The sequence below is a fragment of the Schistocerca nitens genome, chromosome 4 (assembly GCF_023898315.1).
Source record: "Schistocerca nitens isolate TAMUIC-IGC-003100 chromosome 4, iqSchNite1.1, whole genome shotgun sequence".
Classification (NCBI taxonomy): Eukaryota; Metazoa; Arthropoda; class Insecta; order Orthoptera; family Acrididae; genus Schistocerca; species Schistocerca nitens.
This window is the reverse complement of record NC_064617.1, coordinates 600,019,954-600,037,695: the sequence shown is the minus strand read 5'-3', so window position 1 is coordinate 600,037,695 and position 17,742 is coordinate 600,019,954. Positions and strand designations below refer to the sequence as shown.

Here is a 17,742-nt window from a genome sequence, read left to right as displayed (position 1 = left end):
AAGATTCAGTGTTTAAACCTCCTCTACCAAGAAACGTGCCAGAACTGCGAGCTCGCATCAACGATGCTTTCGAACATGCTGCGCCGAGTGAGGGAGGAACTTGATTATCGGCTTGATGTCTGCCGAATCACTAAAGGGGCACATATCGAACATTTGTGAATGCCTAAAAAAACTTTTTGAGTTTTTGTATGTGTGTGCAAAGCATTGTCAAAATATCTCAAATAATAAAGTTATTGTAGAGCTGTGAAAGCGCTTCAATCATTTGTAATAACCCTGTATATATATACACGAAACACATTCAGATGTCTGATTTCTTGAAAAATGAGTTAATGTGTTAATTACATGAAGTTCAGAGTTTTAAAAGTGTTTGAAATTATGTTTGAAATTGGAAGTTGCTAAGTCCCCTGTCACTGAGCGAGTATAGTCTGGGTATCTTGCTATCCATTGTAAGGAAAAACTCGTTTCACACATTTCTAAATGTTTATGACGTCATATCTCATGAACTATTCGTCGTACAATCGTATACTTTTGTATGTACATTCAGTGCTATATGGGGAATCTTTCTGTAAGATGTGTCGTAAATGTAGTTAGTAGTAACGAAGTGATGAATTTGAAAGTCATGTCTGATGGCCGGCCGTTGTGGCCGAGCGGTTCTAGGCGCTTCAGTCTGGAACCGCGCGACCGCTATGGTCGCAGGTTCGAATCCTGCCTCGGGCATGAATGTGTGTGATGTCCGTAGGTTAGTTAGCTTTAAGCAGTTCTAAGTTCTAGGGGACTGATGACCTTAGATGTTAAGTCCCATAGTGCTCAGTGCCATTTGAACCATGCCTGATGCTGAAATTTTACAGCATGAATAATGAAAATGTAGTGCCTTCAGACATACACACTCTTTCTAACTATCGTACTTGATTTATTGTGTTAAGCCTTTAACATAAGATTACAGCTCTTAATGAGTCGATTATGAAGCATTTTAAATTTTCAAATTCCACCCTGGGTTATCCATTTAGCCAATGCTACACTTTCTGTGCTCCAGGGCACGTTGCCGCCGTTTGGCGTTGTGGTCGCTGCTACAACAGTCGTATTTTCCGATGAATAATGACCAATTTATCGCAAAAAGAACGATAGACTTTTAATATCCAATTCACAGTTTACACTATTATGATTAATACTTCTGTATAAATCGAAATAAGTCTTCATGATAGTTGTCACATGAATTAATTTAGTATGTGAACAATTTAGCACGTTACCTCTCATATTGGCTTATGAACGTAATGAATGCTGTGGTAATCTACTGATAATAAGAAGCAGAGACTTGTGAACCTGCAGACTTAGAATACACTCATGTTTACTTTAAATATCTTGGGCTCCATTATAGATATTGTTAACTACATTTCGCCTGTGTGAACAATGAGTGGTAACCTCCAAAATTACTATGCTTTTGATATATATTCTGTTCTTACGTATAACATCCGAAGACAAAAAAGTCAGTCAAGTACGTGTACAATATATCAACTGTCATTTAATCTAGAGTAGAAGTGAACCAAAGAATATGAAAAGTATTATGTACGACAGAATACTTGAGAGTATGAGCCGGAACTTGGGCGCTAAACGAAAGAAAACTTTCGAGATTACTCGCACTGGAAATGCACTTCGAGGGAAGGCGGTGGCATCTCTATGGTGGATCGTGTTTGGAACGACACCTTACGAGAATATGCGGGATAGGAAGATACAATATCAGGGAGAACTGACACAAAACCTCTTTGTTGCAGGCACCTGTAATGCACGAAATGAAAAGAGTATTTAAAACTGATCCAATGCAGAAATATCACGGGGGATAATTAAAAATATAGGATTTTGATTATGTCAGGACTTATTTGTGACCAGAAAGTTTAGCTTCTGAAGGTCTGATGAATTCCGTGAGCCAAGCACTGCGTATGGGGTACTTATCGTGGTTTTGGAGAGCCTTACTACTGATCGGATTTTGTAGTAATTTTGTTGATGCTAGAGTTGCGATCTACCAAAATTACGGTCGGGTAGTTGTGGTACAGTGCATAAATGACGCAGTAAATGGTACGATTATCGGTGGTATTGGTGAGATAACGCCTGACACTTATGCAACATACCTTACGTAGAGGTAATGTGTTTACGATCTTAACTGACCGAGGCTACTAGGAAAACTAGCAGAATCTATGTTTACTTATCTTAGTCCGCTGTAGCTTACGGTAGTTTTACAACTCTTGTCGTTGCTTGTGACTGGTGTATGAGCGGTAGTGTGTTTCTGTGTGTCTGCGGCAGGCAGCTACCTGGGCCTGAGCATTTGCCTGCCCGTGTCGGGCCTGCTGTGCGACTCTAACCTGGCCGGCGGCTGGCCGCTGGCCTTCTACGTGTTCGGCGCCATCGCCCTGCTGTGGTACGTGCCGTGGCTCGCGCTTGTCTACGACTCGCCCGCAGACCATCCATGGATTTCCGAAGAGGAGCGCCGCTACATCGAGGCCTCAGTCGGCACGGACAAGATGCAGGTCGGTGCTCCACTCCGCCCACATCTGCACTTTTTTCAGCCTTCTGCTGGTTTGATATGGCACGCCACGGACTCCGATGGCAAGCTTTTTATCTCATAGTAGCACTTGCAAACTACTTCCCTAGTTATTTTCTGGATGTATTCCAATCTCATTCCAATCTTCCATTTTCCTGTATTCCTGTACAGTTATTACACTTAACAGCTCCCTCTAGTACCACGGAAGTTATTCCCTGATGTCTTGACAGATGCCCTATGATCCTGTCCCTTCTTCTTGTCAGTGTTTTCCATATATTCCTTTATCTCGTCATTTCTTACTTATCAGTCAACCTAATTTTCACTACGTACACTGCAAGGTGCCTCTTTTGCGAAGGATTCTGGGAGAAAAATCTTGTGAGGGGCACATGGGCTGCTGGAATAAATCCTGCCACCTACTCCCAGAGCAGCCAGCTTGCTGTTCATAAAAAAGAAGGACGTATATTGAGTTAGTGCATTTGATGAATAATAATAATAATAACAATAATAATAATAAGAAGAAGAATAGGCCTCCGGTATGTTCTGCCAGTCGTAAAAGGCGACGAAAAGAACAAACCACTAATAGGGCTAACCCCCCTTTTAGTGTGATTACTTGGTTCAGGACAGAACTAAAGAAGCCTCGGACAAGCGCCGTCATGGTCGGGGACGACGCTTGAACCCTATGCCCGCCCACAATGGTAACGACACTGCTAGCCAACTGGAAAATGATTTAAATCCAAATAGAGGTGTTTTGCAGGATATGCTTCCTGCAACCACCCTAGAAGGAAAACAAAGACAGAGGATGAGATGGTCAGATGAAGTTAATCGACACCTCATGTTCTGTTATTACCAAGCAACAAACCTAGGAACCAACACAACTGGATACAGATCACAAGTACACAGAACATTTATTACCAGATACCCAGAATTAAAATTTTTAACAGAACAACGACTAGCTGATCAGATCCGTGTAATAATCAAAAATAACAGGATACCCCAGTCAGAATTAGAAAACATCAAACAACAAGTACAACAAATACTAGAACAAAATAATGTGCAATCAGAAGAAGAAGAAGAAAATACAGTAATGGACTCAAACATCCCAGAGCAAACACACAAAGAACAACACACATCAATTAAACAACCAGAGGAAAACGACATCTTAAGACAGCCACCAGAACAAGCACAAATAGAACACGAAGTGACACACATGTTAGATATAGAAGAGAAATTTCAGCTGACATATATAGAATACAAAGACACAAATACAGACATTAGACCATTCTTGCATAGACCACCAAATAACCCACAAGTCGAAACAACAATAACAACTATCAACACAATCATACACAACAAAATAAATGAAAATACAACAATGGAAGAGTTACAACTACTGGTTTATGTAGGAGCACTCACTACACTAAATATACACGCTAGGCAGAGATCAGAACCAACCAACACACAGAAGAAACCCACAAAACCAGCATGGCAACACAGGCTACAGATCAGAATAGAAAAACTGAGAAAAGACATCGGACAGCTAACACAATTTATAAGAAATGAAATATCAGACAAAAAACGAAAAAGGTTAGGTAAAATCTCACAACAAGAAGCAATGGAGCAATTAGATGAAAAGAAGCAGAAGTTACAAGCATTGGCCAAACGACTTAGAAGATACAAAAAAAGTGAAAATAGAAGGAAACAAAACCAAACATTCAACACAAACCAAAAGAAATTTTACCAGACAATAGATAACACACACATTAAAATAGACAATCCACCAAACATAACAGACATGGAACACTTCTGGAGCAACATATGGTCAAACCCGGTACAACATAACAGGCATGCACGGTGGATACAAGCAGAAACAGACTCATACAAGATGATACCACAAATGCCTGAAGTGATAATTTTGCAACATGAAGTCACCCGAGCAATTAATTCTACGCACAATTGGAAAGCCCCTGGAAATGATAAAATAGCAAATTTCTGGCTAAAAAAGTTCACCTCAACACATTCACATCTAACTAAATTATTTAACAGTTACATTGCAGACCCATACACATTCCCTGATACACTTACACATGGAATAACCTATCTGAAACCTAAAGATCAAGCAGACACAGCAAACCCAGCTAAATATCGCCCCATAACATGCCTACCAACAATCTACAAAATATTAACTTCAGTCATTACACAGAAATTAATGACACATACAACACAGAACAAAATTATAAATGAAGAACAAAAAGGCTGTTGCAAAGGAGCACGAGGATGTAAAGAGCAACTGATAATAGATGCAGAGGTGACATATCAAGCTAAAACTAAACAAAGGTCACTACACTACGCATACATTGATTACCAAAAAGCTTTTGATAGTGTACCCCACTCATGGTTACTACAGATATTGGAAATATACAAAGTAGATCCTAAATTGATGCAGTTCCTAAACATAGTTATGAAAAACTGGAAAACCACACTTAATATCCAAACAAACTCTAATAATATCACATCACAGCCAATACAGATTAAGCGTGGAATATACCAAGGAGACTCATTAAGTCCTTTCTGGTTCTGCCTTGCTCTGAACCCACTATCCAACATGCTAAACAATACAAATTATGGATACAATATTACTGGAACATACCCACACAAAATCACACATTTGCTATACATGGATGATCTAAAACTACTGGCAGCAACCAATCAACAACTCAACCAATTACTAAAGATAACAGAAGGATTCAGCAATGATATAAGTATGGCTTTTGGAACAGACAAATGTAAGAAAAATAGCATAGTCAAGGGAAAACACACTAAACAAGAAGATTACATATTGGATAACCACAGCGACTGCATAGAAGCGATGGAAGAAACGGATGCCTATAAATATCTAGGATACAGACAAAAAATAGGAATAGATAATACAAATATTAAAGAAGAACTAAAAGAAAAATATAGACAAAGACTAACAAAAATACTGAAAACAGAATTGACAGCAAGAAACAAGACAAAAGCTATATATACTTATGCCATACCAATATTGACCTACTCATTTGGAGTAGTGAAATGGAGTAACACAGACCTAGAAGCACTCAATACACTTACACGATCACAATGCCACAAATATAGAATACATCACATACATTCAGCAACAGAAAGATTCACATTAAGCAGAAAGGAAGGAGGAAGGGGATTTATCGACATAAAAAACCTACATTATGGACAGGTAGACAATTTAAGAAAATTATTTCTAGAACGAGCAGAAACTAGCAAAATACACAAGGCAATCGCTCTACACCACTGCAATTTCATAACCACTTCTACAACCCTTTAGATCACATAACATCAACAGATACGAAGAAAGTAAATTGGAAAAAGAAAACACTTCATGGCAAGCACCCGTATCATCTAACACAGCCACACATCGATCAAGACGCATCCAACACATGGCTAAGAAAAGGCAATATATACAGTGAGACAGAAGGATTCATGATTGCAATACAGGATCAAACAATAAACACCAGGTATTACAGCAAGCATATTATTAAAGATCCCAATACCACAACAGATAAATGCAGACTTTGTAAACAACAAATAGAAACAGTAGATCACATCACAAGCGGATGTACATTACTAGCAAATACAGAATACCCCAGAAGACATGACAATGTCGCAAAAATAATACATCAACAGCTTGCCTTACAACATAAACTTTTAAAACAACAAGTTCCTACATACAAGTATGCACCACAAAATGTACTGGAGAATGATGAATACAAATTATACTGGAACAGAACCATTATAACAGATAAAACAACGCCACATAACAAACCTGACATCTTACTCACCAATAAAAAGAAGAAATTAACACAACTAATCGAAATATCCATACCCAATACAACAAATATACAAAAGAAAACGGGAGAAAAAATTGAAAAATACATCCAACTGGCTGAGGAAGTCAAAGACATGTGGCATCAGGATAAAGTTGACATCATACCAATTATACTATCAACTACAGGAGTCATACCACACAATATCCACCAGTACATCAATGCAATACAGCTACATCCATATATATACAACTACAGAAATCCGTAATTATTGATACATGTTCAATTACCCGAAAGTTCCTAAATGCAATATAACACATTCCGTACAGTTAATAGGAAGTGACGCTTGATCAAGGTCCGCGTCACTTTCCATACTTAACCAGACTTAACGTCTGAGAAAGTAAAGAAATAATAATAATAATAATTAGTAAAATTGGCAAAGTAACACACACAACTGAACACTACTTTCATAATGGATACCTTACTGATACGATGCACAATATTGCTGCGCAACTAAGATCTGCAACGAGCGTAAACATTCCATAGTGCCCCGAAGTCAGCCAAATTTCACCAACCAGAAAAGGCCACATTAAAGTGTACGACACGTACTATTTCCTCTTACAATCTATATTGATGCATCGGTCACTATTAAATTCGATTAATAAACATCGTCGTCTCACACATTCCCGTTCCATTGACGTTACTTTCGCTTGGTCCTGGACTACTTAAACTCTTCGCTGGGGGCTGAAGAGGGCAACTGCTCCTCCCCTTCCTCCCTCTTGCTGCCAAGTGAAAAATTTGTCGCGCACCGAACTCGTATCTACATCCACATACATACTCGGAAAACAATTGCGAACTGCATGATAGAGAACGCATTGGACCAGATGTTAGGGTTTCTTCATTTACTATTCGCTTACTGAGTACAAGAAGAACTGGTGTGTTTGCGATAACATGCACTACTACATGGTGTGTTGCAAACCCCTGCACATAAAAGAGATCAAGAATGTTGGATAGCCCTTGGGCTAGGGGCCAGGTGTACACTCAACAGAAGGATCGTCTTACGGTAAATATCTTATAGTGCAGGATCGAAGTTTCATCCAGATTTCGCAAATGAAGTAAATCAGTTGGTTCACTTTGCATTAGACATGGTCTACGGTGCGCATTAAGGGGCTTATGGAGGCATCATTTAGTTCATTGGCGATTTCTTAGAAAACCCGAAAAATTTGGTTTTTGGGTACCAAAACTAAACACCGGATCCAAGACGGCTATGCACAGTATATGGCTGTAATTTTTACGATATAGTCCTAAGATCATGATCTCGAAAGAACTTGAAAATTTTCGTGATATCTTTATCCGTTTCCGTGATACAGAGAGATACAGAGAGGATCTAAATTATCGTACTTGCACAAGTAAAATATGCACGTAAAATCATGTGGAGATGCGAAAATGTTGTTCATAAAGTGACATAGCTTGGAGAAATAGCCTCTACCGTCATCAGAAGGGTTCCGAAGTACATGGAAAAAATCATATCTGAGACGTAAAATTAGTTTTGTGTTATTTCAATTTCACGTAAGTAAACAATCAAAGTTTTTCTGATCTATAAAATTCTTTTCATTTGAGTGACATGTTTTGCTGTAGCAAGGAAAAGAAGTCACCCAAAGAATAAATATTCTTATCAGAACACAAAAAGGCGAATATACTGCTGCTTTAAAGGCCTTGACGGTAAAGTGGGTACCAACTGCTCCATTTACCTTGATCAGTGCCTTCAAAAATTTTCACAAAAATTTTGGCATGCATACATATTCGCTTCTTTTTATGCTGAGAGAGGAGGAGACGTTGACAGTGGGTAAAAGACGTGAAAGTAGATAATACCGGAAGATAATAGACTGTGGTCGTGATATAGAAGAGCAGAAGACAGTGTTAATGTGAGAAAAAGAGAGTGACACAGTGGCAGTGAAACACAGCAATAGCGACAGAACAGTGGTAGCAAAAGAGTGAAGAAGCTAACGCCAGTGAGAGAGGAATAAAGAGAAGGAAAAAGTGGAAGTGCGTGAGAACCAGTGATTATGAGAGACAGAGTCTATGACAGTGACAACGTGGAAGAGAAAGTGACAGAAGAGACGGCAGCAGTGGGAAGCAATGAATGAGATAGTAGCTGTAAAAGAGAGAAGGAGGGAGACAGTGACAATGTTAGGAGACAGTAGTATTGGGACAGAACGAAGGGACTGTGACTGTGAGACAGGAGACAACGACGGTTAGAGAGAAACAGAGATAATGACAATAAGATGGGATGAATAAGAGAGTGACAATGGGCAAGTGGGAGTGGATGGACTTGTGGGCGTGAGCGAGTTAGAGTTTGAGGAGTTTGTGGGAGTGAAAGGTGGATTGCACGTTAAAAAGAGCATGAATACGTTGACATGCCATAATTTTTGGGCAAATTTTTAAAGAGGCTGAGGAAGGTGGAATGAGGTACCTGGTACCCCACTTACCAGTGAGAGTCTCTTAAACAGCGGTATATGTGCCTTTTTGGGGTCGGATAGGAGCATTTTTCCGATGGCTACAAAATGCCTGCGTCTGCGCTGCAGTTAGTTTAATCTTGTCTTGTAGGAGGCTCCGTTCTATTTGGGGATTCTTCTCCTAATATTGGGTCTCGAAACTTCTTAGGTAGTCTTTCGTGAGATAACTGGCGTTTATCGTCCAACCAGTGCCGACTTTCAGCATTTCGGCGACGCTTTTCCATAAGTCAATTAAATCTGTGAGTAAACATTTTCTGGAACAGAAAACAGCGATCTCAGGTATATCAATGAAATTTTACAAAAACAATCTTTATCGCATAAATATTTTACTTAAACTGGTGACCCGTTTCAATTTATTATACTTACATCATCTTCAGACCCTCTAGTCCGCGATGAAGATAGGTGCTGGGCTGATTGAGCAGGGTGTTCTAGAAAGAAGTAATTGACTACTCAGTCGATTAGATGTCTCTAGAGCAGTCTGCTCAGCCAGTCAAGATCGTTTTACCTCCTTTGTAGACTGCCTTCATTTCCCAGTATATTTTAACCAATCAAAGTGTACCACATGATTTACTTATGACTGAGCCAGTGTAATCATTCAATTTGTTATTCACTGAGTGTAACTGGGTCTAATTGCGACTCATTGTTGTTGTAAACGTAGGGAACTGACGTCCTCCTTTTTGCGAAGTTATAATTCTTGCACCTATGTACAAGTTTTCCAGCGGTATTTACAAGTAAGGTGTAAAGCACAAGTATATCTGTACAGAAAACGGCTCGCTGCAGAGGCAGTTAGCTAAGCCAAAGGCAAGCACCGTCATTCTCTGACTGGCAGCAATTTGTTTTGTTAGTCGGGAGTGAGAGTTCACTGACGAAGCTTCCTAAAATTCCACTGCTTTTCTTTCACCGCACGAGCTGTGCTGTCGTTGAGCTCCTTCTGGCGACACATTCGTATACTTTGAATCAAATAATAGGCATGAGATGTTTGGCTAGCAAATAAATACTAAACTCGTCCAGTATAAACAGACTGTGTTGTCGAGGCCCTGTGTTTTCGATCAAAACAAGTGTGCCTATTACCAGAATTCATGGAGTCTTCATACGATCCGCAAAAACAGAGCGGTCAGAAAATGTAGACACTCTTTGATAGTTAACATCTTCGGAACAACATGACACACCATCGCCGTTTTGCGCGTTGCGTTGTCCATTGTTCTCTCAACAGATCTTGCGGCTCGTTTTCCAGCAGACGACAGTGCAGCAATGAATAAAGTAAGATGTTGTTCGAGCAACGCAAGGACGTACTGATGTGGCATTGAAACTAAGAAAACACGATGGAGGTACAACGCCAAGCTATTGTATTCTTGATAAATTTGAAGCCAACGATATTGTTCAGGATGTGCATAAGGAAAGTTCTAGCCGACTAAAAACGTCAACAAGTCCTGCTTCCAGCGCTGCTCGGTTGCAACTAGCTAGAAGAAACAATCGAGGCGTCCCGTGCGGTTATCACACGGGCAACACTGGCAGCCGTAATTCTGTTACCAGTTCATCCGCAGCGACGTCGTTCGACTGATAATGGGGGTCACTTTTTTATCACATAAAATAACCTCACTCATAACCTCTGCTCCCCCCTCCCCTGCAAGAATTGTAGCGGTGTGTCATTTTGTTTAATTTTGTTCCACTAATATTGACTATCAAAAAGTGTCTACATTTTTCTGGAGACATCAGTACACAATAATTGTTTTCCCAAAATACTGTCTACGAAGTCGTGACACTCTGCTAGGCAGGGCAGGACTTAAAGCACTAAAAGTATATTGAAATTCTCAACTACGAACCGAAGTATAAACATAAGTTTGATTGCTATGCGGATTGCATCAACGAACAGAAAATATTGTAGGTGTATTTTTCACCCCTAATAAACAGTACATTACTTTTTACGTTAACTTACGTATGATGTAATACCACAGTCAATAATGAGCATGGACAGTGGAATGAAATATGACTGCCATGTCTCAAAGCGCACAATTTTACATTCATGTACATTTTAAGGGGGGAAACCAATTTAGGAGGCTGTTTGACATTGATTTTTTGGGATATTTTTTTGGTGGGTACAATTAATGAGAATTTAATAAAATTGTGACATCATTTTATTCATATTTCGAACAGTTTTTGTGAATTTTTTGAATAATTTCAGCCAAATATAACGAAGTTATGCTGTGATGTCCGCTGAAGGTTGTGAATATAGTTATCCAATTGCGTGCACTGTAGCCATTCCGAGTTCCATATGAAATCAAAAAGGTTTTGACTTTACATTAAAAACTTATTTTCTAAGAATGTGAACCTCAATGCAGGTGAAAATAATCAAAATTGAAAATTGTGCAGGCGTTGGAACAATTTACTTCGATTTTCATGAAATTTTTCTGTAATTATGCAATGAAAAAACCCTTAAAATTATGATATCATCTCACTGGTTGGTTCATATAATTTGTAATTTTATAAAGAGTCATACTATCAATTTTCATAAGGATCGATTATATACTTTTTATATTAGAGTGCATGCAAATGTGAAAAAAGTCATTTCGAGACAAACGCGTTTGAAAAACAAATTCTCGAAACCATAATTTAAAATGCTTACCGATTAATCTGCGATTCCATCACCATGTAGTAATCTTTCTTGTTCCTCACAGGCTTCGTTTCGTAAACAAAGTTTACAGTGGAGAGCACATACAACAAACAGGAGTATGCAGCCTTTCTTCAACTATACTTTCCCTATAAATACAAAAAATGGTTCAAATGGCTCTGAGCACTATGGGACCTAATTTCTGGGGTCATCAGTCCCCTAGAACTTAGAAGTACTTAAATCTAACTAATCTAAGGACATCACACACATCCATGTCGTCCGAAGCAGGATTCGATCCTGCGACCGTAGCGGTCGCGCGGTTCCTGACTGTAGCACCTAGAACCGCTCGGCCACTGTAAATACACTTTCCTCTCATAAATTCAAGATTTTTTTTAGTTTAACAGTGCCTTTTCTAAAAGCACAATTTTACCACCAGCAAAAGACGCTACGTAACCTGTGTTGAAATTGGTCTGGTGCTGTGGAAAGGCGTCAATGCTCTTCCCTAACACCAGCTACATAACTAAACAGTTCTCCACCCGAAGATGGTGGTGTGCGCCATCGAAACACTTGATGGCAAAATAAATATGTGGCTGGCTCAGAAAACTGTTTTATTCATATTTATCGACAGTCGCAGTCCTTATGACGCCGTCCTTTGTGGACGAAATATTGCTTTATCCCGTACTGCTCCAATTTAGGCAATATTACGGAGTTACCCACACAATCAAATGATCCTTATTGGTCTTCGATCGGTAGGAAGGCTTTGGATGACACATTTACTGGTCGCTGGATTGGCAGAGGAGGGTCAATTTCCTGGCCCCAAAGTGTCCAGCCATAATCCCATTAGAGCATTTTCTTTGAATTTTGTGAAGGATGGTGTTTACCTGCGGGACCTGTAGGATATGCGAGTTTGATTCGGGGTAGCAATACACACGTTAATAAGAATATTCTACGTCGGACATGCGGAGAAAGGAAATATTGCTTAGATATTCTGTATGCTACAGATAGCGGACACATTGAAATCTGTTAAACGGTTACTAAAATGTTATCTGTGTGTGTGTGTGTGTGCGTGTTACTAAAATCTTATCTGTGTGTGTGAACATTATGCCGCAAACTGCATCTTTCTACCTATTCTCATTTCTGAAATATACGAGATCAAAGTTGTAAAGATCACTTTGGAACTCCCTGTACAATAGTTGGTTCGGTCTTCTTGTTGCTCATCTCTTTCAGCCTGTGAGTCTTCGGATACGATTTCCGTCTGCTAGTCATCTGGATGCAAGTCCATCCGAGTGAGTCTATTTCCCGTGTTGCAGGGCCAGCGGAAGAGGCCGCCGGTGCCGTGGTGCTCCGTCATAAAGTGCCCTGGCGTGTGGGCGTGCGCCATGATGCACGTTGGCATCGGATGGAACTTCTTCGGCCAGATCACCTACCTACCCACCTACATGGCGACCATCCTCAGGTTTCCTATTCGCAAGGTAAGCATATCCACAAAACTCATCTCATGTTTTGTTATGTTATACGTGTGAAATCTTATGGGACTTAACTGCTAAGGTCATCGGTCCCTAAGCTTACACACTATTTAACCTAAATTATCCTAAGGACAAACACACACACCCAAGACCGAGGGAGGACTCGAACCTCCGCCGGGACGAGCCGCACTGTCCATGACTGCAGCGCCCTAGAACGCTCGGATAATCACGAGCATCATCTCATGTTTGCCCTAAGTTCATACCAACGACCTGTTACGTACGTCTGTTCCCTTTCTGTTATGTAACAGAGTGGTATCTCCTGCCTCGCTGAAGTATGATTTCGCCACACTTGGTTATGTACAACTCATTCAGGAAATCGGCCATTGAACTCAGACGATAACCTCACCGTATAATCAGGTGATAGCGCTAGCTCTGCTGCAGTCGGAAGTAATATATCAGCGAATGGACGCACGGCACGAGGCTAGAGGCAACAAAATAAGATAGGTATTTCACATCCTTCTTTTGGATCGATAACTGAACCGGTACTACTAAATTACAAATACATATTTCGGAAACCGTAATTTTTTAACTTTATAAATTTTTATCGCTTGTGTGGAGGTTTGAATGTCAGAAGTATGAACATGCTAGTTTGACGGAGAAACGGGTCCTAGGCCACAGGACACATACAACTGTGAGGAGGGCTACGCAATCGAGCTGCGACTCCCAGAGATGCACAGGGGTGCCTCACACAGAGAGCATCGCAGGATGCCCCTGAGAGCTGCGACACCAAGAATCGCTTCTCTGCTTTTGGCAAATCAGGAGTCTTCATTATGATAATATACAGTAAAATCGCCAACAAGTCGCACATTTTTACGTACAGCAGATTGTGTACACCACACATAAATACACTCCTGGAAATGGAAAAAAGAACACATTGACACCGGTGTGTCAGACCCACCATACTTGCTCCGGACACTGCGAGAGGGCTGTACAAGCAATGATCACACGCACGGCACAGCGGACACACCAGGAACCGCGGTGTTGGCCGTCGAATGGCGCTAGCTGCGCAGCATTTGTGCACCGCCGCCGTCAGTGTCAGCCAGTTTGCCGTGGCATACGGAGCTCCATCGCAGTCTTTAACACTGGTAGCATGCCGCGACAACGTGGACGTGAACCGTATGTGCAGTTGACGGACTTTGAGCGAGGGCGTATAGTGGGCATGCGGGAGGCCGGGTGGACGTACCGCCGAATTGCTCAACACGTGGGGCGTGAGGTCTCCACAGTACATCGATGTTGTCGCCAGTGGTCGGCGGAAGGTGCACGTGCCCGTCGACCTGGGACCGGACCGCAGCGACGCACGGATGCACGCCAAGATCGTAGGATCCTACGCAGTGCCGTAGGGGACCACACCGCCACTTCCCAGCAAATTAGGGACACTGTTGCTCCTGGGGTATCGGCGAGGACCATTCGCAACCGTCTCCATGAAGCTGGGCTACGGTCCCGCACACCGTTAGGCCGTCTTCCGCTCACACCCCAACATCGTGCAGCCCGCCTCCAGTGGTGTCGCGACAGGCGTGAATGGAGGGACGAATGGAGACGTGTCGTCTTCAGCGATGAGAGTCGCTTCTGCCTTGGTGCCAATGATGGTCGTATGCGTGTTTGGCGCCGTGCAGGTGAGCGCCACAATCAGGACTGCATACGACCGAGGCACACAGGGCCAACACCCGGCATCATGGTGTGGGGAGCGATCTCCTACACTGGCCGTACACCACTGGTGATCGTCGAGGGGACACTGAATAGTGCACGGTACATCCAAACCGTCATCGAACCCATCGTTCTACCATTCCTAGACCGGCAAGGGAACTTGCTGTTCCAACAGGACAATGCACGTCCGCATGTATCCCGTGCCACCCAACGTGCTCTAGAAGGTGTAAGTCAACTACCCTGTCCAGCAAGATCTCCGCATCTGTCCCCCATTGAGCATGTTTGGGACTGGATGAAGCGTCGTCTCACGCGGTCTGCACGTCCAGCACGAACGCTGGTCCAACTGAGGCGCCAGGTGGAAATGGCATGGCAAGCCGTTCCACAGGACTACATCCAGCATCTCTACGATCGTCTCCATCGGAGAATAGCAGCCTGCATTGCTGCGAAAGGTGGATATACACTGTACTAGTGCCGACATTGTGCATGCTCTGTTGCCTGTGTCTATGTGCCTGTGGTTCTGTCAGTGTGATCATGTGATGTATCTGACAGAAACAATAAAGTTTCCCCTTCCTGGGACAATGAATTCACGGTGTTCTTATTTCAATTTCCAGGAGTGTAGCTTCATCTTGAACCACCTTACGACGTCCATGGGTCCTCAATAAAAAGGCCTTGTTGAATAATAATAAGAAGAAGTACAGATGCCCTTACTGAATACTTCAACAGCACTAAAAGTACGGGAAGTAACGTCACGTTTATTAAAACTTTTAAGGCCACGTATACTATCAATACCTTCACACGTGTGACTCGAACCGGGGAATGCTAGTATGGCTAGGTATGCGGGAGAACTCTGAAGGTAGGAAAAGATGTGCTGGGGGAAGTGCAGCTGTGAGCGTAGGTCGCGAATCTCGCCGGGCTGGCTCAGTTGGCAGATCACTTGTCTACGAAAGGCAGAGATTCCAGTTTCAAGTCCCAGTCCGCCACACACCTTTCATTTCCAGGAAGTTTCAAAACAACGTACATTCCACTGCAGAGTGAAATATCACTCTTATAACCTCATATTTCTTAAATTAATACTAAATGTGTAATATAGGAATGTGGATGTAATCGCTCACTTTTTGCTATTACTGACAGGAAAGAGATCACTGTTTCCCTCCATGTGAACCTTCACGTCACCATTAATCTCCTGATCAACCGGCTTTGTCATTTTTGGAAGGGCACGAATAGAACAATAGTTGACAATCTTCTATAATTTTACTTCCATCGCAGGGAACCTAAACGAAGAAATGTACCATATGAATCCTACTTGTTTCCGAATTGTCATTCACATTAGGCAGTAGCAACATTTTTTAAAACACAAATCTAGATATGATTGTGAGATGGTGGACATGGGTTACGAATGCTTCCATTAAGATCAGGAGTTTTCTCCGATCCGGCTATAAATCGCAGACATACTGTGTAACTAATGTGCTGCACCACTGTTGCAGAACGCAGCACTGTCGGCACTGCCTTACGTGGTCGGCGGAACGGCGAGTGTGTTATCCAGCATCATCCTGGACGTGATCATCAAGAAAGGCCTGGTTACGCCTCTCTCCGGCTACAAAATCTTCAACGGCATTAGTGAGTACCAGCTGCTCACCACACGCAATTAATAGACACTACATGGATTTAAAAAATATGTAGATGAGGATTCCCCACAGTTCAAATGCTAAATGGTAGTTTCACGTTTCTTCAGCAGTAATACTATGCAACACATTGCTTCACAACTGCTTCGAAGCTTTTCCTATTTTTCAAAATCTTACTCCATTTCAGTAAGCAAAACTGCAGGGAGTCCCACAGTTTATTGAAGCATACAACTGCTTCTCTAGAAAGTAATGTTTAGTTTTAAATTAAACAGTAAAACATCTAATAAACTGTGTCGTCCTGCAAGCATGTTTTAAGCGTACTCAGTGGGGAAAAGAAGTTGAGCAAATGGGGAAAAGAAGTTGAGCAGATAGACAAACAAAACGGAATGAGACTGCACCCACTGACGAGTACTGTTAAAGCTCTCCAGTGATCTAAAAATACTGAATACTGGATAACAAACTGGTACAGTGTAGTTGGAGAAACAGGCACAATGGCACACGTCGACATTTTCTCATTGGATTTCCTACAAGCGGGCTAGAGCCTTGCCTAGATGCAGGGGCTATGATGTCATCAATATGGCGAGGAATTAAGAAAAGATTGCAGTATGGCACTGGTAGGAAATTCGAAAATGCAAAATTGTCGGAAATTTGAGGACTCGTACTGCGAAGTCCGAGTGCGCGAATATACACTCCTGGAAATTGAAATAAGAACACCGTGAATTCATTGTCCCAGGAAGGGGAAACTTTATTGTTTCTGTCAGATACATCACATGATCACACTGACAGAACCACAGGCACATAGACACAGGCAACAGAGCATGCACAATGTCGGCACTAGTACAGTGTATACCCACCTTTCGCAGCAATGCAGGCTGCTATTCTCCGATGGAGACGATCGTAGAGATGCTGGATGTAGTCCTGTGGAACGGCTTGCCATGCCATTTCCACCTGGCGCCTCAGTTGGACCAGCGTTCGTGCTGGACGTGCAGACCGCGTGAGACGACGCTTCATCCAGTCCCAAACATGCTCAATGGGGGACAGATGCGGAGATCTTGCTGGACAGGGTAGTTGACTTACACCTTCTAGAGCACGTTGGGTGGCACGGGATACATGCGGACGTGCATTGTCCTGTTGGAACAGCAAGTTCCCTTGCCGGTCTAGGAATGGTAGAACGATGGGTTCGATGACGGTTTGGATGTACCGTGCACTATTCAGTGTCCCCTCGACGATCACCAGTGGTGTACGGCCAGTGTAGGAGATCGCTCCCCACACCATGATGCCGGGTGTTGGCCCTGTGTGCCTCGGTCGTATGCAGTCCTGATTGTGGCGCTCACCTGCACGGCGCCAAACACGCATACGACCATCATTGGCACCAAGGCAGAAGCGACTCTCATCGCTGAAGACGACACGTCTCCATTCGTCCCTCCATTCACGCCTGTCGCGACACCACTGGAGGC

General features: G+C 42.2%; 1 protein-coding gene across 1 annotated transcript in view; it reads left to right on the top strand.

Annotated features, from left to right (window-relative positions):
* LOC126252459 (putative inorganic phosphate cotransporter) overlaps positions 1–17,742 on the top strand; it is a 159,038-nt gene that overhangs the window by 76,782 nt on the left and 64,514 nt on the right. The window contains exons 5-7 of the mRNA XM_049953354.1: positions 2,296–2,519; positions 12,804–12,965; positions 16,148–16,280. Coding sequence (XP_049809311.1) covers positions 2,296–2,519; positions 12,804–12,965; positions 16,148–16,280 — 519 coding nt within the window. The remainder of the gene's footprint in view (positions 1–2,295; positions 2,520–12,803; positions 12,966–16,147; positions 16,281–17,742) is intronic.